General features: G+C 45.0%; 1 protein-coding gene across 4 annotated transcripts in view; it reads right to left on the reverse strand.

Annotated features, from left to right (window-relative positions):
* The window catches only part of TFCP2 (transcription factor CP2), a 48,630-nt gene extending 33,577 nt beyond the window's left edge, over positions 1–15,053 (reverse strand). For 2 of the 4 annotated variants that reach the window (XM_059682857.1, XM_059682856.1), the window contains exon 1: positions 14,285–15,051. In XM_059682857.1, coding sequence (XP_059538840.1) covers positions 14,285–14,406 — 122 coding nt within the window. In that variant the 5' untranslated portion in view covers positions 14,407–15,051. Of the gene's footprint in view, positions 1–14,284 lie in introns of all 4 variants that reach the window. The other 2 variants (XM_059682859.1, XM_059682858.1) reach the window with 2 other exon arrangements.
* Between the last annotated feature and the right edge of the window lie 9,875 nt (positions 15,054–24,928).

Genomic DNA, 24,928 nt, shown 5'->3' on the forward strand with positions numbered 1-24,928 from the left:
GGTGAATATGTAAAGGAAGATATTAAATTGCTCACTCACACACACAGAAAAAACAAAAGGGTACATTCCAAAAGCCACTGTATAGCACTTCAGGAAAAATAAACAAAGCACAGAACCGCTTTACTTACACAGTCAAACCTTGGTTCTCGAATGTCTCCTATCTCAAACAATTCAGTTCTCGGCCACCGAAAACTGTCTTGGTTGAAAACTTCAGACTGGACCTAACAATCCTTTCATGCTGATACCTATATAATGAGTCATGAGTCTCTCAGATGGCAAAGGAGAGAATGCTGGAGTATGAGTCAGTGTACTGCTAAATCTGGTGTCAACTGCTCAGGAACCTGTGCTGTGAATATTTAAGAAATATCACCATGACAAAGGAGTAACAAACCTTGCAATAAACTTGTTCAGTGACAGTGCAAGTGTTTTGCTTCAGGCAAGTGTTAAAACACAGGCAAAAACAAACATCACCGGATAGGTCTTTAGTGAGACAGAGGCCCAGGGAGCCTGAAGCACATTCTAGCGGAGCAAAGAGGCAAAAGAAAGAATCCAAGAGAACAGCTACCTGAAGTTTTTTATGGAAGGGGACTCCCCAACAATAACATCCCTCCATCGCTCCTCAGTCATCAATAGCTCTCAATATTAAAGGTAAGTTCTAGGATGTATGTAAATTTTTATTTTTTACTGTACATTCCATTTCCTTTTTGTTAAATTTTCGCTTTTATTTTATATCCTTTTGTTTTGAAAGTGTTTATATATTAAACAGTACATTAGACATGTACTGTATATAAAGCATGTTAAAACAAGGAATCATTTGGGGGTCGGGAACAGATTAGTTAAATTTACATTATTTCTAATGGGGGAGGGGGGAATGATTTAGCTTTCAAGCAAATCGCTTCTCGAACAGCCTTCCAGGATGAATCAAGTTTGAGAACCGAGGTCAGCAGTAAACTGACTCATACTCACGCATTCTGTCCTTTGTTTGTCACCTGGGAGACTCATGACTCATCCTACAAATATCAGCATAAAAGTGTTGTTGGGTTCAGAACTGAAATTCTGATCAACAACCAAGACATTTTTCTGTGAACAACTTGGTCGAGAATTGAATTGTTTGAGATGGGAGACATTCAAGGTTTGACTCTACTGTTCCTGGAACTATTTTCCAGATCTCAATATGGTCTTAATATTCTTTAAGTACTTTAAGAAGGCGCTTTTAGGTATAATCCATTCTATTTCTTCAGCAGTTAAGAGAGACCAGAAGTTGAATACTTGTCATCATGTACCTCTCAAAGTTTACCCCAAAATATGAAGCTAATTTATTTTCTCTCCAAGTTTTTGAATCTCCCTCATTTCTGCTCTGCTGGGTTATTATTTTTTTTAACTTCGATCTTTAATCCTTGTCTATTTTATTTTAATATTTATTTTATTGATTTTTTACAGCGAGGAAGGGAGAGGGATAGAGAGTTAGAAACATCGATGAGAGAGAAGCATCGATCAGCTGCCTCCTGCACACCCCCTACCGGGGATGTACCTGCAACCAAGGTACATGCCCTTGACCGGAATCGAACCTGGGACCCTTCAGTCCCCAGGCCGACGCTCTATCCAGTGAGCCAAACCGGCTAGGGCTCTGCTGGGTTGTCATTGATTTACTTCTATAGGCAATGTTCTTTATTTTATTTTAGGTAAGAAAGTCACTAAAAACTTCTAATTTCAAATGTCTGCAAGTCTTACTTATTTTGGAAGTGGAAAAGTATCTGACCAATGTCAGATACTTCAAGAGAATTTATAAGATATTAAATGTTTAATCAGAGACCTCTGAATCACAAAGTCCTACTCAGGAGATTTGCCAGATATAGGCCTGCTTTCTCAGTTTTTTTCCTGCATTACAGGATTAGCTCTTACCAGCCTACAAATCTCATTAAAACACTGCTAATTGAAAACATCACCTGTGGCATCATTAGTACCAGGCTCTTTTATTAAATTTCTGAAATTACTGACTCTTCACATTAATAGCAAGGTGATGAATGGCAACCTGCAACAATATTCATGGGTTATATATTCTGGAAATCTGACAATTTTGATATAGAAAGTAGAACTCCCATTTCAGTATTGAAAGCTTCTTTTCGGGTCCAAAATGACCACCTTTGGGGTTCTTCTGCCTTGCCCATTACATCCCTACTACCACACCTAGCTTCAAAGCCATGCAATCTCCCCAGTCCCCAGTCCCTCCCAGTAGTAAAAGATAAGCACAGATATTTTTCTGTTTTCTTTTTGTTTGTTTTTTAACTTTAACTGGGGAAATCCTGTAAGTACCAGAACACTAGTCCTATGTAATGGTAAGAGTCTTTAGCTATCCCTTCTCCCTTTAAGCTCACAGTGGTAGGGCTTATAAGAATTCTCCTCCTTCAGACCAGACCTTTGATAAAGGCCCTTTCTTCTAAAGTGGCCAACATGTTCCAAGATGCCCTCATTTAGATCTGATGATGCAATCAAAGCAGATCTGTTATTGGCTCCCTTTCTCTTTTATAGAGAATCAGTTACATCTCTAAGAATATGCAAAGCAGAAGATGCCCAGTTCACTAAGCTTCAACCCTTCTTAGGAATAACTAGCTTTTCACCATTATCCTCCCATCTGCAGCCAAAGTAACCTCTAAAACTGTAAGTCTAAGATATCACTACTCTGTTTACATCAAGCTTGTCAAACTCTCGGCCCACAATGAATATTTTCGCGGCCCAGACAATACAACAGTATGTAAGAAACATTTTAATAAAAATTTTGTAACAACTTTTACAATATCCTTTTATACATGATTATTAATAACTAGGGGCCCGGTGCACGAAATTCGTGCACTGGGTGTGTGTGTGGGGGGGTGTCCCTCAGCCCAGCCTGCTCCCTCTCACATACTGGGAGCCCTCAGGCATTGACCCCTATCACCCTCCAATCGCAGGATCGGCCCCTTGCCCAGGCCTGATGCCTCTGGCCCAGGAATCATGCCTGGGCAGGAGACCCCCATCTCCCTCTGATCGCTTGCTCCACCCCCCGCCCAAGCCTGACACCTCTGACCCAGGCTTCAGGCCTGGGCAAGGGGACCATCATATCCCCCCAATCCCCGGCTCCGCCCCCCACCCAGGCCTGATGCCTCGGCCAGAGGAGTTGAGCCTCATCACCCTCCTATCACCAATCACCGGATCGGCCCCTTGGCCAGGCCTGAGGCCTCCGGCAGAGGTGTCAGGCCTGGGCAGGGGACCCCCAGTTCCCCGCGGTTGCAGGCTCCGCCCCTGCCCAGGCCTAACGCCTCTGGCTGAGGCGTCCGGCCCGGGCAGCGGGGACCCGCAGCTGCAGCGGCCCCGCGATCGTGGGCTCCGCTTTAGGCCCAGGCAAGGGACCCCTAGCTCCCGGGACTGCCAGCTTCGACCGTGCCCAGCTCCCATCGCTGGCTCCACCCCTACTTCCTGCTATCACTGGCCAGGGCGGCAAAGGCGCCTGATTCTCCGATCATGGCTGGGGGGCAGGGCAAAGGCGGCCCCAGGGCCGCCTTTGCCCTGCCCCCCAGCTCTTAGCTCCCCCCTGGGTTTCCGATCACTGTCAGTGGCAGGGGGCTTCTTCCTGCTTTCCCTTTCGCCTCCCTGCATTGTGCCTACATATGCAAATTAACCGCCATCTTGTTGTCAGTTAACTGCCAATCTTAGTTGGCAGTTAACTGCCAATCATAGTTGTCAGTTAACTGCCAATCATAGTTGGCAGTTAACTGCCAATCATAGTTGGCAGTTAATTTGCATATAGCCCTGATTAGCCAATGAAAAGGGTATCGTCGTACGCCAATTACCATTTTTCTCTTTTATTAGTGTTGATGAACTACAACGTTTGCTAATGACTGATTACTATAATCGTGTTGCACTCATTTTCCTATGCGCCTTACGCGCAGGCGCACCATTTCTCTCCACTAATACTAGCAACATTTTTATTAGAATATTTTAGATTTTTTATTAGAATATTTTAGCAGCCGAATGCCACGTCATTAGTCTTGTACTGACTTGTGTGCGCAACAGGAAATATTTTGCTTTTGGAGAACAAGAAAAATAGGTTTATTTGCATTACACTTATTAATTTGTGTAGTTATTCAGTGTCTGATAAGTTAATGTTCAATAAAAAATATTAATTTTTATTAAAGCGTTCTATTTTATGTTAACGATTACTCATTTATTTCAGCCCTTTGTATTCAGCATGTCTCTATCGAAATAAACCTACGTTTCTATGAAAATTGAAGTTTTTGTTTTTTTGCGGCCCACATAAACTTAAACCTTTTTTGTCTGGCCTGTGTGAGCCTTTGAGTTTGACATGCTTGGTTTACATGCTTCTGTAGCTTCTCAGTGAAATCATGATAGTTTTCAACAGGGCTCCCAAGGCCCTTCAAAACTGGACCGGCTTACCTATACAGTCTCATCTCATTACCTTCCCTTTCTAAAAGTCCCAGCTAATGAACTGAAGTTCCTCTTCCTTGCTGTCCTCTACTCCAATTCCTCTCAACTATTACCCCAGGAAGAGTAATAACAAATGCAAAGGCCCTGAGGTGGGAATGTGCACAGCATCTGAGGAGCTGTAAGAAAGCCAGATGTGGCTGGGGCAGAGCAAGACAGAAGAACAGAAGTTATGGACAAGTTGTCCAGTGAGGCACTCCATGTGTATTAATCAGAACTAAGGCTTTTATCTAAAGTGAGATGCAAAATCATTGGAGAATTTTCAGGAGAAAAGTAACATGATCAGTGGTTGAGTGTCAACCTATGAACCAGGAGGCTACCAAGTAACAAGAGTAAACTCTAGGGAGGGAGTAGAATCTGATTTCCAATGTTACCACATTACAATACTCAAAATGTACAGTTCTCAACAAAAATTACAAGGCATACAAAGACACAGGAAAGTATGGTCCATTCACAGGGGAGAAAAAGAAATTGACAGAAACCACCCCTGAGCAAGCCCAGATACTAGATTTACTATTCAAAGACTTTAACTATCTTTCCCCCACCTCCCCAAACTATAGAACAAAGTTTATTTAGAAAGTCACAGAGGTAGAAGAAGTGAGCCGTAGAAGAAACGGGCTCAGGAAACAAGTTACAGAGGCAAAAAAAGGGTCTTTGGAGCTCACAAGAAAGAAAAAGGCAAGGGGGGGAAGAGGGTGGGGAAAGGAGCAGGCACACTCCATACAGAGCCACTAAATTAGCTGTCTTAAATATGCTCAAAGAACTGAAGGAAACCATGGACAAATAACTAAAGGAAATCAGAAGAGCAATGTATGATTAAGAATGGCAATAAAAAGATAGAAAGTATAAAATGGAACCAGACAGAAGTTCTGGATAAAAAAGTAAAATAGCTGGGTTTAAAAATTCATAAACAATACTGAAAAACAAAGTAGAGGGACTCAAACTTCCAAATTTCAGAACTTATTTTAAAGGTAAAGTAATCAAAACTGTGTGGTACTAGCAAAGAATAGAATATCAACCAACAGAATAGAACTAAGAGTCCACAAACAAATCTTTACATCTATGGCCACTTGATTTTCCACAAGGGTGCCAAGAAAATTCAATGGGGAAAGAAATGAACAAATGGTGGGTAGGACAACTGGATATCCACATGCAAACAAATGAAGTTGGACCCCTACCTCACTCTATAAATAAGAATTAACTCAAAGTAGACCAATTACCTAAATATAAGACTCTCAGAAGAAACCACTGGTTAAAACTTTGTGACATTCGATTTGGCAATAGATTCTTAAAGTTGAAACCAAAAGCATGAGTAACAAAAGAAAACATAGGTAAACTGGACTTCATCAAAATTAAACACTTTTGTAAGTCAATAGTTTATAGTATTGTATTGGTGTTAAGTTCCTGATTTTATGTAAGAGAATTTGTGAAAAGATAACCTACATAATGGGAGAAAATATCTGCAAACCATTTATGTGATAATGATCTAGTACCTAGAATATATGAAAAACTCTTACAACTCAGCAACAACAAAAAAGACAATCCAATTTAAACCTGGGCAAGAGACTTGAATAGACACTTCTCCGAAGATATACAAGTGATCAATAAGCACATGAAATGATGTTCACCAACATGGTCATTAAGGAAATGCAAAACAAAACCACAATGAGATACTACTTCACACTCACTAGGATAGCTTTAATTTGAAAAAAGAAAGAAAAAGAAATGTTGGTGAGGATGTAGAGAAACAGAAACCCTTGTATAGTGGGAACAGTTCAGATGCTGTGTAAACAGCTTGGACGTGCTCTCCCTCTCGGGAGCACACCCACGCCTTTCCCTTCTCCTTCCCCCAGGGATGTTACCTTGCCTTTGTCTTTCTCTTTCCTAAACTCCAAGGGCCCTCTTTTTGTTTCCGTAACTTGTTTTTTGAGCCTAAGCAGCCCAGCTGGCTCACTTCTACTACCTCTGTAACTTTCCCTTGTAATTAAAAAAATATATATATTTTTATTAATTTCAGAAAGGAAGGAGAGGGAGAGAGAGAAACATCAATGATGAGAGAGAATCATTGATCGGTTGCCTACTACACACCCCACACTGGGGATCAGGCCCACACACAACCTATGCATGTGCCCTGACTGGGAATCAAACCGTAATGTCCTGGATCATAGGTCAATGCTCAACCACTGAGCCATGCCAGCCAAGCTCTCTTATAATCCTATATAATAAAAGCCTAATATGCTAAGTGTCCGGTCATCTGGTTGTCCATTCAACCAATCAAAGCATAATATGCTAATGATATGCTAAGGCTGCTCAACTGCTCACTATGACGTGCACTGACCACCAGGGGGCAGACGCTCTGACCAGTAGGTTAGCTTGTTGCTCAGGACTGAGAGAGACAGGCCGGACACACCCTGGAGCCCTCCTGTAGTCCCTCCCCGTCTGGCCAACCTCCCGCGTCCCTCCCTGGCCCTGATCGTGCACCGGTGGGGTCCCTTGGCCTGGCCTGTGCCCTCGCAATCCGGGAACCCTGGGGGGATGTTGGAGAGCCGGTTTCAGCCCGATCCCGCAGGCCAGGCTAGGGGACCCAACTGATGCATGAATCCGTGCACTGGGTCTCCAGTTTGAAAATAAAGAAACACAATAGCTTAGCAGTTCTTGAAAAAAAATTAAGCATGTACTACACATCTATTAGAATAGCCAAAATCTGGAACACTGAGAACACCAAATGCTGACAAGGATGTAAAGCAACAGGAACTCTCACTCTTTGCTGATGGGAAGCAAAATGGTACAACCATTCTGAAGGACAGCTGGGCAGTTTCTTATAAAAGTAAGCACATTCTTACTATGTGATCCAACAATAACATCATCTATATTTACTCAAAGTAGTTGAAAACTATCTCCACACCAAAACCTAAACATGGGTGTTTATACAAGCTTTATTCATAACTGCCAAAACTTGGAAGAAACAAAGATCTCCTTCAGTAGGTGAATGGATAAATAAATCCTTCTAGACGCGGTTCTCAACCTGTGGGTCGCCATTCCTTTCACAGGGGTCGCCTAAGACCATCCTGCATATCAGATATTTACATTATGATTCATAACAGTAGCAACATTACAGTTATGAAGTAGCAACGAAAATAATTTTATGGTTGGGTCACAACATGAGGAACTGTATTTAAAGGGCCAGAAGGTTGAGAACCACTGTTCTAGACAATGAAATATTACTCACCGCTAAAAATAAATTAGCTATTGCCCTAACCGGTTTGGCTCAGTGGATAGAGCGTCGGCCTGTGGACTGAAAGGTCCCAGGTTCGATTCAGGTCAAGGGCATGTGCCTTGGTTGTGGGCACATCCCCAGTGGGAGGTGTGCAGGAGGCAGCTGATCAATGTTTCTCTCTCATTGATATTTCTAACTCTCTATCCCTCTCCCTTTCTCTCTGTAAAAAAAACAATAAAATATATTTTAAAAATAAAATAAATAAAATAAAAATAAATGAGCTATCAAGCCATGAAAAGACATGGAAGAATGTTAACTACATGTTACTAAGTGAAAGAAGCCAATCTGAAAAGACTACATATTGTATGATTCTAATTATATGACACTCTGATAAAGAGAAAACTATGGAGGCAGTAAAAAGAACAACAGTTGCCAGGGATAGGGGTGGGGAAATGAATGGGCAGAACATAGAGGATTTTTAGAGCAATGAAAATACTCCGTAATGACACAGGTACACGTCATTATAAATTTGTCTAAACCTATAGGATGTACAATACCAAAAGTGAACCCTAAGGTAAACTGTGGACTTTGAGTGATTATGATATGTCAATGTAGGTTCATCAATGTAGGTACAGAGTGTGTACCACTCTGGTGGGGGAGGCTCTACATACATGAAAGCAGGGGGTACATGAGAAATTTCTGTACCTTCCTCTATTGCTGTGAACCTAAAAGAAGAAGGGTCTTTAAATTAAAAAAAAAAGTTAAGCATAGAATTACCATATTACCGTATGACCCATCAATTCCAATTCTAAATATATACCCCAGAGAAATGAAAACATATGTCTAGTGAAGCATAGTGACTATCTAAACTAATAAAAGGGTAATATGCTACTTAGACCAGGCATCTTCTGGATGTCCTTCTGGACAAAGCCATGGTGGCAGGGGCTGAGGCAGAGGCAGTTAGGGGCGATCAGGCAGGCAGTCAGGCGAGCAGTTAGGAGCCTGCAGTCCCAGACTGTGAGAGGGATGTCCCAGACTGGAGAGGGTGCAGGCCAGGCTGAGGGACACCCCTCCCCGCCCCGTGCATGGGGTCTCTAGTAGTTAATAATACTGTATTGCATAACAGTTCTCATCACCAGAAGAAAAGAAATTTTGCAATTATGTACAGTGACAGATGTTAACTGGACTTATTGTGATGATCATTTCATAAAATATACAAATACCAAATCAGTACGTTGTACACCTGAAACTAATATAATGATGTCAATTATACCTCAATAAAGAGAAAAATATGTCTACACCAAAACTTGAACATGTTTATAAACATTTTATTGTTATTTCCTACATAAGCATAACGCTAGCTACCATTATTCATAATAGTCAAAAGGAAAAAAACAATCCAAATGTCCATTCATAGCTGAATGGATAAACAAATTGTGATATATACATACCATGGCATATTACTCAGCCATAAAAGAGTGAAGTACTGAAGTATTAATACATGCTGCCATGTGGGAGAACCCTGAAAATTTATGCTGACAGAAGCCAGACACACAAAGTCACACACCATATAATTCCATTATGTGAAATATCCACAATAGGTAAATCCATGTGAGTTGTTACTAGGGAGAGAGGGGCGAGGGAAACGAGAAGCAAGTGTTTAACAAGTAGAGGATTTTCTTTGGGGGTGATGAAAATGCTTTGGAACTACACTGAGTGGCCAGATTATTATGACCACCTGACGTTTGTAGGCAAATTAGCTATAATTTCATGCTGAAGTTGCTAGAGGGCCAGACCATTATACATAGGGAAGCAGGTTGTTTACCATGACAGTAGAATTGATTTTTTTCTGAAGATATGGGTAAACAATGCAATTTAACAGCCTTTGAATGTGGGACACACACACACACACACACACACACACACACACACACACACACACTGAGTGGCCAGATTATTATGACCACCCCATCAGTACTTCGTTGGGCCACCTTTTGCCTTCAATACTGCGGCGATTCTTCTTGGCATTGACTCCATGAGATGTTGAAAGGTGATGCGAGGAATCTGACACCATGCCTGATGAATACCACTGTCCAGTTCTGTGAGATTTGATGGTTGTGGAACCAGCTGCCTGATGGCTCTTTTAACTTCATCCCACAAATGCTCAACTGGATTGAGATCTGGTGATTGTGGGGGCCACCTAAGCAAGGTAAAGTCTCCCTCATGTTCTTGAAACCACTCCTGCACAATACGAGCACCGTGGCATGGCGCATTGTCTTGTTGGAAGAAGCCATCTCCATTGGGATACGCCATCAACATGATAGGATGAACCTGATCAGCAACGATACTTAGGTATGTTGTGCTATTCAGATGTTGTTCCGCATGAATTAAAGGGCCCAAATCATGCCAGGAAAACATGCCCCAAACCATAACACTGCCCCCACCAGCTTGAAGGGTTGTACTCATGCATGTGGGGTGCATGCTTTCATGCTGTTTCCGCCGAATTCTCACTCTGCCATCTGCATGATGCAACTGGAAATGTGATTCATCGTACCACATGACTTTTTTCCAATGCTCGACTATCCAATCCTTGTGTTCCTGTGTGAATTGGAGACGTTTTATCTTGGTAACTGCAGACAGCAAAGGTGTTCGAACAGGCCTTCAGCTTCCATATCCCATACGATGCCGTGTACAGCTAATTTGCCTACAAACATCAGGTGGTCATAATAATCTGGCCACTCAGTGTAGAGGTGGTAGTTGCATAGTATTGTGAACACACTAAATGCCATTGAACTGTTCACTTTAAAATGGTTAATTTTATGTAATGTGAATTCCATCTCAACTTAAAAAAGGAGCCCTAGCTGGTTTGGCTCAGTGGACAGAGCGTCGGCCAGGGGACTGAAGGGTCCCGGGTTCGATTCTGGTCGGGGGGCACATGCCTGGGTTGCGGGCCCGATCCCCAGTGGGGGGCGTGCGGGGGGAAGGCAATCAGTGATTCTCTCTCATCACTGATGTTTCTATCTCTCTCTCCATTTCCCTTCCTCTCTGAAATCACTAAGAATACGTTTTTTTTTAAAAAAAGGAGAAAAAGGGAAAATTTATAAAAGTGTGGCTTGATTGGGCAGCGTCCCATGCACTGAAAGGTTACTGGTTCAATTCCTGGTCAGGGCACATCCCCAAGCTGGGCTGCGTGTGGGCTTCATCCCCGGTAGTGGGGTATGCAGGAGGGAGCCAATCAGTGTGCTCTCACATGGACGTCTCTCTCTTTTCCCTTCTCCTCTCTCTAAAATCAATAACTGTTCATAAATACATAAATCACAAAATCTAATTTTTACTTTGTAAAATAACAGTTCTGTTGAAATACAATTCAGATATCATACAATTTACCCATTTAAAGCATATAATTCAATTGTTTTTAGGTAGTCACAGAGTTGTACAACCATTACCACTTTAGAACACTTTTATAACACACACCCCAAAATAATGGTACTATTAGCAATCACTCCCCATTCCTTCCGTTCCCATAGCTCTAGTCAAGCTGTAATCTGTCTCTAGAGATTTGCCTGTTCTGTACGTTTCATAGAAAAGGAATCATACGTCATGTGGTTTTTGTGACTGGCTTCTTTCAGCATGTTTTTAAAGACTCTCCTTTAGCCCTAACTGGTTTGGCTCAGTGGATAGAGCGTCGGCCTGCAGACTGACGGGTCCCAGGTTCGATTCCGGTCAAGGGCATGTACCTTGGCTGCAGGCACAACCCCAGTAGGGGGTGTGCAGGAGGCAGCTGATCGATGTTTCTCGCTCATCGATGTTTCTAACTCTCTATCCCTCTCCCTCTCTGTAAAAAATCAATAAAATATATATTTTTTAAAAAAGACTCTCCTTTATTTTAACTATAAAGTCTGTGCCATGTATTAAATGTAAGAAAAAAAGTAAGGAGACTATTAAAGGACTACTTATGAAAAGAATATTACTGAATAGTATGGCATATCAAAAATAAAAAAGAATACTTCAGTTAAGATAAATCTTCATAAAATATAAATCAATAAATTTGAAGCAAAATCATTAAAATAAACAAGCTAGGGTAAAACAAATATATTAGGGGAAGAATTTTATAAAACAAATTGCTTGTCAAAGAGAACATTTTTCCTAATGAAGGTGTAGGAAAAGCAATCACCAGATCTAATTAAAAGGAGAAACCGGAAGAGCAAAAAGCCATTACCTCTGTCTATAAAAACTCCTCTAGTCAGTGTTTCTTGAAATGTGGTCCCTGGACTACCTGCATCAAAATCATCTATGAACTTGTTTTTAAAAAATCAGATTTCTGGTCTGTGTCCTAGACAATCACCAAAGTGGGACCTTGGAAACTATTTTTAGTAAGTATTCCAGATGATTCTCATGAATACTCAAATTTGAGAATTAATATCTAAGTAACACAAATTAATGTAAATTATATTTAATGTATGCAAGAACCGAGAAAATAGTGACAAGAGCAAAAAGCATGAAAAAAAGCAAAGAAAAAAAAATGTAGTACATTATAAAAACATAAAATGATGTTTGAAAACTCCTGTAAATTTGATGTTGAAAACAAATTCTAAATGTGTAAATATGCAAGCCATTCTTACTAATACCTGTGAAGACCACTCACATTGATGAGAGATAGAAAGCACTCATCAATGTAAGGTCATGTAGCAGAGAGAGTCCATAGTGGATTTGCAAATGTTTGTTAACAATGTTAACTATTTTTATAACAAATACAGTTATGTTTAATTATCTCCATCCTCAACTCAACCTAGACAAGAACCAAACTTTTGTTGTGGTAATCTTTAAATGAACAATAGCATAAATTGTCAAATATTATGTCAGATACCGACATGCAAGCTCGGGTTCCAGACATTTACTTTCAGACCAAGTTAATCACTATTTTTATGGTCAGACTTATGTAAACAAGGTCAGACAAAACTAGAGTTAAATTGGCTCAGTGGATAGAGCATCAGCCTGCGTACTGAAGCGTCTCAAGTTTGGTTCCGGTCAAGGGCACATGCCCGGGATGCGGGTTCGAGCCCCAGTAGGGGGCATGCAGGAGGCAGCCAATCAATGATACTTTCTCATCATTGATGTTTCTCTCTCTCTCTCTTCCTCTTCCTTCCTCTCTGAAATCAATACAAATATATTTTTAAAAATTCCTCAAGACTAAGAGCATTGCATGATAGAACTCAAATTTCCTTGAAAATCACAAATATATGTATATACAGATAGCCTTTATTGTTCTAACTGTAAGCAAAGATTCCTGAAGGTGAAGTATTTACTAAATTTTAACTCATAATTTTACTTCAGTGAGGAAAGTCCATTTTGGTTTCATAAGGATAAAGAAAGGAAGTTTACATTATGCAACTCTCAAAGGATCTCACTATCAGAATGCAAAATTTGTCAACTTTTCCCATAAAAAGCTTATTTTCTCAATAACCTCCTAAACCCAATTAAGGTGTTAAGTTCTAAAGTCTCTTTTGAGGAGGGTGGGTAGGAGGGCTGGGTGGAAAAGGTGAAGGGATTAAGCAAAAAAGCACACAACAACAAAAAGTACCCGTATAGACAGACAACAGTATGGTGATGACCAGAGGGAAAGGGAGGTGGGGGGGAGGTAGGAGAGAGTAAATGGGGGATAAATGGTGATAGAAGGATACTTGGGGTGGTAAACATAGAATATACAGATGATGTATTACAGTATTGTACACCTGAAATCTATATAATTTTATTAACCAAGGTCACCCCAATGAATTCAATAAAATAAAGTCTCTTTTGACTTATTTAGATTAAGCCTTATAATGCATTTGGAAACCCAATTACATTCTCTCTAACCCTAAGATGCACATGTTTCAACATTTCCAGACATGGTTCTTGCACATCTTAAACATGAAACAAACTATCCTGGGAGAATGAAGTAGGTAAATGCATGCAAATAAATTACGTGGGAAAGTAATGTTGCTTCCAAAGGGTACTTTATTATCAACATTTGGTTTGATACATGAAGCTCTAAAAGCATCTAAAAGTCCTCTTTGATACTTTTTCATTTCACAACTATGTTTCAAAAGTTCCTAGAAGTAAGCAAAGCATTAAAAGCAGGCTAAGATACAGATGTTTGGACTTCTGCGCCAAGGTCTCACATTTCCTTCCAACAGTCAACCAATATTCATCATTAAGACCCAGCTTTCAACGCCCCAACTCCCTCGACATTCCCCACATGCTCAGGATAGCCTCTTCCTCATACAAGTCCAGTCCAATCTACACACTCACCACCACCACCACCACCCTCCCAAGCCTCCCACTCTGGCACAACATCCTCTCAACATTTCTCTGGTTGCTATTCTTCCTCCTCCTACTGATCCTGCAGACTTGACACTGACCACAATCTCTAGTTCCATTGTCCACAATACTCAAACTCAAAGCAGCAAAAAAAAAAAAAAAAAAAGGCCCTTTTCCCTAACTGCAGACAACTCCTTTAACCCCCCCACCCCCACCCCACCCCCGTCTCCACTCTCTATCCTGCCTTTGTTATTCCGAAGGTGCAGGGTCTGGGAAAATCTCACTCACCTCATGCTATAGGCACCGGCACCCAGCTCCTGGCCGATCCCGGACAGACTAGCATCAAAGTCCTGCACCAGCCCGGATTCAATCACTTCATCGGCCAGAGGCAGCTTCAGAGCCCAAGCCATCCTGGCTGCTTCCTGGCCCCAGGAGACACTGTTTCTTGCACAAAGGTGAGCAGTGTGATTCTATCCAATGGGGGCAGGACTGGAGGACACCGCAAACCACGATTTCCCACGCAGTCCCCACCAGCTGCCCTTTAGCCCGACCCGCACTGATCTCCCCTACCCTCGGCTCCTTGTTCTGCCCCGACTTTCAAAATCCCTCGCAATCGGCTCGGCGGAGCCGCGAGAGGGCCCTTCCGCTGGTTTATTCTGACTGCCCAGGGGCAGCCCTGAGCGCCCACACTCCTCCTCTCCGGGCTCTCCCCTTCAGCGCGTGGTGGTCACTCGCTGCTTCCTAAACAGCAGCGACCCACGGCCTCCCGGGCGCTCCCAGGTCGCCGTCGCCCCTTTCCCCCCCGCCCCCCTACGGCTAGGAACGCCCCCCTCCCTCCCGGGACCCGCGCTCCCTGGTCCCTCCAGGCCTCGCTTCCGGTCAGCCCCAAGATCACTTCCGGTCAACCCCGCAGCTTTTAGGACCAAATCCAGGTTTCCGCCCAGCCGACTCCCCGGCCTCGGCAGCAACCCCTGGGCTGCGAAACATGGAAAGGGAAAGTCCGGCACGGGTTTGCACCCCAGCCTCGCCAGGCTGCCCCACCGCCCACCGCCCCAGCGCCAGCCAATCATCATGGCGCCCTCTTCCTTTGCCGAGCCGGGGGGGACATGACGTCACCCTACCGCTCACCAATGAAAAAGAGACTTCGCTGGCCTCGGCAGTGATGATAGGCTAGCTATCCACGGCTTCCCGCCCCGAAGTGGGCGGGGCTAATCGGGAGGGGCCCGGGCGTGCGTCAGGTGTCTCGGTTTAAACACGCCTCCCTTTGGCTACCTGCGTTCCGGAACCGCTAGGTACCAAACCCGACCCCGCTGCGCAGGGCGTGGGTGGGGCCATCGTCCTAGTCCTACCGGCTCCACCCGCCGCCTGGAGGACCGGGCCGTTTCCCAGACTCTACTGACGTGCGCTCCTTTGCCCCTGGAATGCTCTCCCCTTAAACCCGGCTCTCTGGAGGTCCAGACTCTGCTGAAATCCCACTTCCCTGGACGGGCGTCCTCTCTTCGACCTTCCCCCAGCCCTTGCTTGTTTCACTGTCCCCAGGTTTAATAAATGTTCTCTAAAATTCACCAGGACTCGTGCTGTAAAATTTTTCCTGCACAAAGGTAAGAAACCCCCCCCACCCCACACTGCCGACTGGCCCTAGGCTGACCGGTTCAGGGCTAGGTCCCCTTTCCAGTAACTAGGTAACTGTGCCATATCTAGACATGGAGCCCTGTCCTCTGGGAAATATTTAGAAAAAGACAGGCATGAACTTCTCGGGAATGTTTGAGCCTGTGTTTAAAGTCTGAACCAGAATGAAGACTTCACACAGGTTTTCTTTACCTTAATTCTAAATTGATTCTAAAATAAACTGAGGTGGTGAAATGAAAGGGGACTCCTAAACCTTTGCCCGTCCCAATCGGAATGCAGCCATCAGCCTTGAGATGTATGCCCTTGAGCCCACTTCCCCACGAGGGGAGAAGAGCCGTGGAATTCTGTGACTGGGAGGAGGGGACTTTTCCCTTCCTCTCCCTTCCCCACGGTCACTAAGAGTGGAATCCGAGTGCCACGGCTGGAAACAAGGAATCCAGGGGCTACCCTGGCAGCTCTGCCTCCAACAGAAGGTCACCAGTGTCCCCCTGGAAATCCAGCAACACCTATCAATAAACCAAATTTTTGTCCCCATAAATTCATCCCACCACAAAAATCATGGCTCCTGTTAGACGGAATAAATATGACTAAGTAACCAGAGCACCTGTGGCACAGAGCTCCACAATCCTTATTCTAGGCCGTGGGGTGAAGTTAAGGCTCATTGTGAAGGGTTCTTTTCCCTAGGTGCGGTCCTGAAACTAGCTAGACTATTCAGATGGAACAAAGCAGGGTTTACCCTGGTGTGTGGGAGTCTGTGGAAATCCTATAAAAAAAGGTAAGGGCAGACAGCAATCTCCAGGTGCCACCCTGTACGGCAGGGGTTCTCAACCTGTGGGTCGCGACCCCTTTGGCGGTCGAACGACCCTTTCACAGGGGTCGCCTAAGACGATCCTGCATATCAGATATTTACATGACGATTCATAACAGTAGCAACATTACAGTTATGAAGTAGCCACGAAAATAATTTTATGGTTGGGTCACAACGTGAGGAACTGTATTTAAAGGGCCAGAAGGTTGAGAACCACTGCTGTATGGGGTAAGGGTAAGCACACAGGCTTTAGAAATAGCCCATTTGGGTTCAAGACCTGGTTCTGCTACTCACAAGCAAAGCAACCTTGAGTAGTTTCTCATTTCTTCTGTGCCTCAATTTCTTATCTGTAAAATGGGTATAATATTACTTTGTAAAATCCAGTGAGAATTAACGGAAATAATGCACGTTAAAAGCTTAGAAGAGTGCCTAGTGCATAGTCAGTGCTAAGTGGAGGGTAGCTATTATTATGATTGACAAAAAGGGGACCTGTCCTGCCTACCTCGTAAGACAAGTCAATTTTCTCAGAGGTTTGAGACTCACGCTCCCTGGATCAGCACCCCAGGCTTCCCTTCTTACTCATTAACTGAAGTCAGTCACTGTTGCTGAGTTCCTAGGCATTTTCTTCCAGGTATAAGAAGAAACCATTAGCCAGGCAGGCTTTTTTGAGGGACTGACCATCTAGCGTTAACTCTTTTTTTTTTTTTTTTAAATGTTTTTTATTTCAGAAAGGAAAGGAGAGGGGGAAGAGAGATAGAAACATCAATGATGAGAAAGACTCATCGATCGGCTGCCTCCTGCACGCCCCCTACTGGGGATCGATCCCAGAACCCTGGCATGTGCCCTGACCAGGAATCGAGCTGTGACCTCCAGGTTCAGAGGTCGACACTCAACCAATGAGTCACGCCAGCCAGGCTAGCTTTAACTCTTTACATCTTCTTACATCCCACACAGCCTGTGAGGCCCAGTCTGTCTTCCTTGAAAGACCCTGCAGTTGAGAGAAAAGGAAATCAAAACTTTTCACACCCACGTTCACGCCCATGAAGTTTCAAGCAACCTCAGGTTCCCTTCAATTCTCATCTCCGGTCCAGAAATCAGTCCACATCTTCTCTAGTTCTTAAAAGGTCAGTTCCTCCTTCACAGCCATCCACAGCACATTGGACATCTGTGATATTGTGATTTATAAGAAATATATATGTTAAAAAGAAAACTGCAGGCCCAAAATGGCATTATTAGTGCTAAAAGCCCATGATGCCAAACCTAGATTTAATACCTGATCTAATTGCAGTTTTAACCTCTCCCAGAAATGTAATCTTAATTAACCTTAATGAGGCTGGAATTTTCTGATCAAGCACCGAATAAATATGACTAATTAACCAGTAAGTAGAAAGAAGTAGCAAGACAATCTACATAATAAAAACCCTTCCACTTTCCTACCCCTAAAGAAAAGATGTTCTGGCCCTGCCGGTTTGCCTCAGTGGATAGAGCATAGGCTGGCTGACAGAAGGGTCCCCAGTTCTATTCTAGTCAAGGGCACATGCTTGGGTTCCGGGCTTGATCTCCAGTAGGGGGCATGCAGGAGGCAGCCAATCAATGATTCTCTCATCATCGATGTTTCTATCTCTCTCTCCCTCTCCCTTCCTCTCTGAAATCAGTTAAATATATATAGATGTTCTGGCCCCCAAATAATCGTCTTTTCTTTCCCTAATAAATCCATCTTCTATAAAATCCCTCTATTTTGTATAACCCCTGGGAACGCCCTTTTAGGTGCTAGATGGGATGTTGCTCAATTGTGAATCACTGAATAAAGCCAATTAAATCTTCAAACTTACTTGGTTGAAAGTTTTGTTTTGTTTTTGTTAATCCTCACCTGAGAATATGATTTTTAGAGAGAGTGGAAGGGAGGGTGAGTAGGGGGAGAAGAGAGCGAGAGCGAGAGAGAGATTGAGATTGGGGCCTGGAATGGAACCTGCAACCCAGGTATGTGCCCTTGATCAAGGATCAAATCTGAGACCCTTTGTTGTGAGGGCCCACACTCCAATGATTGAGCCACACCAGCCAGGGTGAAGTTTTTTTTTTTTCACACATGTGGTAGGCAGTTAGACAGATAGGAGCAGAGCAAGAATGGTGGGCCAGGTTACAGAAGTCACTAGAACAGAAAGCTCTAGGTGTCTAGCAAGGGGCAAAACTGGGAAAACAAGGACCTCACCCTCAGGGTGACCTTTTCTCCCCTAGCATAGAGGTGGTCATGCAGCTTAGACCCGCTGACCTTTCATCTCACTGGGCATGCAGTTTGTATCCTCCCCTGACCTTTCCTGCCTGGCATGTTGCTGGTCATATGGGTTAGCCAGGGGTGGGCAAACTTTTTGACTCGAGGACCACAGTGGGTTCTTAAACTGGACCGGAGGGCCGGAACAAAAGCATGGATGGAGTGTTTGTGTGAACTAATATAAATTCAAAGTAAACATCATTACATAAAAGGGTACGGTCTTTTCTTTTCTTTTAGTTTTATTCATTTCAAACGGGCCGATCCGGCCCATGGGCCGTAGTTTGCCCACGGCTGGGTTAGACCCCCAGCCCTTCGAGGAGAATAGCTCTTAAGCTTCCAAGACAATGAGGTTCTGACTGACATCAAATACATCTAGGCCTCCGTCGTGTTTCAGCTCCAGGCCCAGAAAAAAGGCAGAAAAAACAGACAAGTGACACCATGGCTGGACATTAGGACCAGCTACATTGACTAATGACTTCCTGCCCTGGCATTGACCCATCAGTAGAGACCATGACCCTGAAAGGACACACCTAGAAAGCTGATGAATATTCTCTTGGGATCCTTCCCTGAGAGCTCCAGTTAAATAACCTCAAGACTGAGGACCCAGCCCGGCCAGTGTGGCTCAGTGGTTGAGCATTGACCAATGAAGCAGGAGGTCAGGGTTCTATTCCCAGTCAGGGCACATACCCTGGTTGCAGGCTCGATCCCCAGTAGGGGGCGTGCAGAAAACAGCCTATCAATGATTCTCTCATCATTGATGTCTCTGTCTCTCCCTCTCCCTTTCTCTCAGAAATGAATAAAAATACTAAAAAAAAATAAAATTAAAAGACTGAGGACCCAGTGCAGCTCTCTGTAGAGCATACCCCTGCCTTTCCATCCCCCTTCCCTTGGGGACATTTTCCTTGTCTCTGAAGCTCCAAGCCCTGGCCACCTCCCCCACAACCTTTTTTTTTTTTTTTTCCTCTGTAACTTGTTTCTTGAACTGATTTCTTCTACCTCTGTGACATAAACTTGCTCTTTCAGTTTGAGTCTTGGCTCTGAATTCTTTCTTAGCCAGAACTCAAGTGCTGAGATTGCTGAACGGAGGTTCAGTCTGACTCCACTGGTCTAACACCTCATGCCATTACTGCTGCCAACATACATGTTTGGTCAATTGAATGACCAAAATACATGTCTCATCTACGCTTTGTCTTTGCCCACAGTTCCTGGTTCACAGTTGCCCAAGTCCTCGGAATTTCTGAGCCTACGAGCATTGGGAGCATCTTTTGTTATACCGTTTGGCCTCCGTTCTTGAAAACCTTCAGAGCCATAAAAGTGAAATGGGTCTTGCTTTCATAACAAGCCCCTTTCCACCGCAACTACCACAAGTAGGCTTATGTTAATGATGTGACTTCTGGAAAGAATCCAAGGCTGGGGGCTGGTTGCAAGGAGAACCACCTGTGAACAGAGGGTTGGAACTTTTAGTCTCACCCCTGGATGTCAGGGGAGGGGACTGGTATCTGAAGTGGAGGGTGGTCTTCTGGAACTGAGACATTTATCTGTGGAATCTAATGCTATATCCCAGTAGACAGTGTCAGAATTGAATTGAATTCTTGGACACCCTGCTGGTGTCTGAGACTTGCATGTTGGCGTGGGAAGCTACACACACACACACACACACACACACACACACACACACACACACACTCACTTTGGAACTGGGGCCAGAAACCCAAAGGACACCCTAGACAGACCTGGGAATAGAAACTACAGCTTCTCCACAAACCCGCTGCTTTAAAACCTTCCGGGGCCGACTGCCAGGAACCACACTTGACAGGTCTGAGCCAGAGAGATCAGCTTTCACTGATTCTTCCAATGGCAGCTGCCTCTCTCCAGTCAGGGTCCATTGCTACTCAGATTCCATTCACTCCCACATATCACAGTCTGAACCCTGTTTGCTAAGCAGAATTCTTTCTCCCAGGAGCCTGAAGTCAGGGTCTCCGCTCTTATCATTTCCTGGAAGGAGAGAAAAGGAGATACATTCAGTCATCTGTCTGAAATTTGCCAAGCACCTACTGTGTGCCCCTGGCTTGGGCACTGAGGAGTCACAGACTAGTGTGAAGTCACTGACTAGTCTGGGGTCCTACGTACCAGGAGGGACAGCTAGTATTAGGGTTGTGAGATCTGTGCAGAGGTAAGTGCTGGCTTCTATTTAATTTTTTGCCCCATTATTTCACAGTTCCTCTGATCCTTAAGTCTTTTTTTTAAATACTTTATTGTTTTTTTACAGAGAGGAAGAAAGAGGGATAGAGAGTTAGCAACATCGATGAGAGAGAAACATTGATCGGTTGCTTCCTGCACACCTCCTACTGGGGATGTGTCCGCAACCAAGGTACATGTCCGGAATTGAACCTGGGACCTTTCAGTCCACAGGCCGACACTCTGTTCACTGAGCCAAGCCAGCTAGGGCTGATCCTGAAGCCTTACATCAGAATCTGAGACATCTCTTGTCCCTTGGGTCGAGGTTGGGTGATGGAGCATGATCTAGAAGCCAGCATAGGGCCTGGCTCAAAAATTCTGGTTGGGTCAGAATCAAAGTGAAAACCAAATTTAGATTATGTAGCCCAGACCTCATCAATACCAGGTGGGTAGAGGGGGAAGTGGGAAGGCTGCAGGGGGCATGGCATAAACCTACTCCTAGGAGTTAGACAAGCCAAGAGAGAAACCTTCACTCTAGCTGTGCTCTTCCAGCTCTAAGCTCAAGTATCACGCCTAGCCTAACATTCGCAGGCCCGAGGAAGAGCACAAATAAAGGTCCACATACCATATATCTAAATTTTATAAAGGGCAAACCTACCTAACCGTGAATGATCTAGCAGCTCATATTGATAAACAGAACCTTCAAAATGACCTACAAGGTCTGGCCAGCACGGCTCAATGGTTGAGCATTGACCTATGAACCAGTTCCTGGTTCGATTCCAGGTCAGGGCACATGCCCGAGTTGTGGGCTCGATCCCTAGGGTGGGGTGTGCAGAAGGCGGCCAATCAATAATTCTCTCTCTTCATTGATGTTTCTCTCTCTCTCTCTCTCTCTCCCCCCCCCCCCCTCATCTCTGAAATCAATAAAAAAAATATTTTTAAAAGATGACCCGAAAGACTGGGTTTGAATTTAAACTTCGAAGAGTCCTTGAAGTTTTGTGCTAGAATATTCTCCAGCCCTGGCCCCCAGCCTATGGCCTGCTTCCTCTTCCCCCTTGCAGCCCCATCTCACACTGCGTATACGTTTAGACACTCTGGCCTGTATATTCAAGTTCCGTCCACCCAGATCTCTGACAAGCAGCTGTCCCTTGGTCACTTCTTTTTTTTTTTTTTTTTTAAATATATTTTATTGATTTTTCACAGAGAGGAAGGGAGAGAGATAGAGAGTCAGAAACATCGACGAGAGAGAAACATTGATCAGCTGCCTCCTGCACACCTCCCACTGGGGATGTGCCCGCAACCCAGGTACATGTCCGGAATCGAACCTGGGACCTTTCAGTCCACAGGCCGACGCTCTATCCCCTGAGCCAAACCGGTTTCGGCACTTGGTCACTTCTTGAGTATGCACACCAACAGGTCTGTTGTCAGAACCCAGAGAAAAGGGGCTGGAAAGCGGGCTTGGCAAGGTACTCTGGGGTCCTAGGGACCAGGAGGACGGTCTAGAAAGACAAAGGGCACATCCCCTTGACCCTGCACCCCATGGGCAGGGTCGTGGCTGGAGGGCCAGGGCCTTCTGAAGTGGGAGTCCAGAGCACTGACCTTCACCCTCTTGCAATGGCATTTTCCAGGCCATAAGCTCTGACCACAGGGCAGCTCAGTGATGCTTCCCAGGCCTCTGACAGGGGCGCCCTCATATCCCCGCCCGGAGAGGTGAAGGAGAAACAAGCAGACCCGTACAAAAGAAAAATACTGTTTATTCCACACAACTACGGCAAGTGTTTCTCCCTCCCCAGCCCTCACTCCAGCCCTCAGCAGGCGGTGCCCCATGTCGGGGGAGGGGAATCCAGGCGTAGGAAGATGACTGGATTGCCAAGGACACAAAAACATCAGGGACTCCCATTCCAAATTCAAGCGAGTTCCTCCATCTGTTTGGCCCAATTCTTTCCCTGGACCACGCCGGGATAAAATACCATGCATAGCACAGGGTCAAAGGCCTCAGCTAGTTCACCAGGCCCTAGAAAGTTCTGGTCTTTCTTTCATTCGAAACAAAACCAAACGAAACCACAAGCAGACGGTAAAACATGTTCTGCCCTTTCTCCTGCCTTTGAGCTCTGGCTTTAAGTCCAGAAAGGTGCTTTCGAGACAAATTTATATCAACTCCTTTAGAGTCTGATGCTACCAAAAACAAAACAGAAAACCCACCTCAGGGCCACAGCTGCCTCCCAGGGTGGGGGGTGGAGGCGGGGGTGGGGGTAGGGGCTGGGGTGGGGGTGGTGGCGGCCTACAGTGGGGAAGCAGGAGAGATTGCAGGCCATAAGCTCTGCTCTGGGCCTATTTCAGGGACACCCGCGCCCTCCTGCCTGGGGAATTCCGCTGCAAATATTCCGACTCTGGTATTGTTCCTCAGAAAGACCCACCCATTCTTCTTGTAGAGGAGAAAACGGTTCGGCTCTACCTCAGCCTCTGGAAGACGGATTTAGACGAGGGAGGAGCTGAGAAAGCAAGGCCCGGCCTAATTTAGACCTGCAGCAGTTCGTGATCCTTTTCCTGCCCCAACACCAGACAGATGGTGTCCTGCAGAGCCACTGCCCCGGGCACAGCCTGGATTTTAGGCGACTCCCAGGGTTCCCACCATGACCCACCTGGAAGAAAGCATATCTGAACGCAAGTGTTTGAGGGTGAAAACCTGTCTCTCTCTCTCATTCAGAGAGTTCCAACCGGTGGGCCACAGACATTTTTTAAACATGCAATACTTGACTATTTGGTCAGGGGCACTGACCTCCTTTCCCTTAGATTGTCAAATTTAAAAATGACAACAGGCAACACAGAACAATAGCCATCGGTGTGACCGAATCAAAAGTATACCTACTTTTTTGTCAGATTGGCAAAAAATGTATTTTTGGGTGTGCTGCAGAATGACAGTGATCCATTTATGTGTGCCATGAGATGAAAAGGGTTGAAAACTGCCGCTCCAATTTATTGACGTGTAAGTCACTGAGTCCTTAAACTCCATCCAGTACTTAACTAGTACTGAAAACGCGTTTACAACCCTCCTCCCTTCTTCTCACCGAGACAGGCTGATAACCTTGACCTTGAGTGGGGAGCCTCCCCTTGGAGACATTTTTTTCTTGGGAAACTGGGGCGGGCAGGATGCCCACCAGCTTCCTCTCTCTGGCAGGCCTGTTGGTCCCAATGCAGCGGGGCGGGAGTGTGTGTGTACGTGTGGCAATGTGACACACAACTGTCTTCCCCCGGGCAGGGCTACCAAGAGGGTGGCCCCGCTGGCGCTGCAGGGCCTGGGAGGGACCAGCTGCAGACAGGAAAGGAAACAGCATGCGGGTGAAGGCCAGGCTAGGAGGTGGCTGCCAGTGACCGGCAGAGCTGGAGATGTGTTCTTGTGAGCAGTCACTTTCTCAGGGGTACCATGCAAGGTGCAGGGGAAGGCAGCTGCTAGAGAGGGGGTGGCTGACCCCCGTGGCTTGTGGCCTTTCAGGGATGCTCTATACAGCAAGGCTGGGCTCATCTACGCAAACCTCTTGGTGCTCTCTTGACTTCCTGGAGTCACAGGCTGAGTTCCAGGGGTTGTCCAGTCACAGTGAGGCTGGGAAACCCAGGAGCTCGGATGAGGTGCCAACCCCCAATGTGCCGTAGTTACCCTCTCTAGAGGCAAAACCCCTCCTGTTCCAGGGATATTCTTGGTTCAGCGGAGTACTGGGGAGATTTCTTACAGAAACGCAGGGTCTAAGATGTGGGACAAAATAAGGTTTCTCATCCAGTACCCAAGGCTTAAAGCTACAGAGAAAATTAGAGTTAAGTCACCTTCCACAAGAGACTTCTCTGGGCTGGGTGCTGGCCTCTCCCCCAGGCCTTGCCGTCTGGCCTATTGTTTCGTTTGCCCCTTCTGAGGGACCTGTCTTGGGTTGGGAAACAATGTGAGGACAAGAGGGTCAGTATTTCTTTCCTCGTTTTCCTCCAAAGTGCCTGCTTACTCGGGAAGGGGATTTTCCAGGCTGCACGTTCTCTGAACTGTTTGTTTTTTTTAGGGGGT

The sequence above is a fragment of the Myotis daubentonii genome, chromosome 2 (assembly GCF_963259705.1).
Source record: "Myotis daubentonii chromosome 2, mMyoDau2.1, whole genome shotgun sequence".
In the NCBI taxonomy this organism is placed as follows: domain Eukaryota; kingdom Metazoa; phylum Chordata; class Mammalia; order Chiroptera; family Vespertilionidae; genus Myotis; species Myotis daubentonii.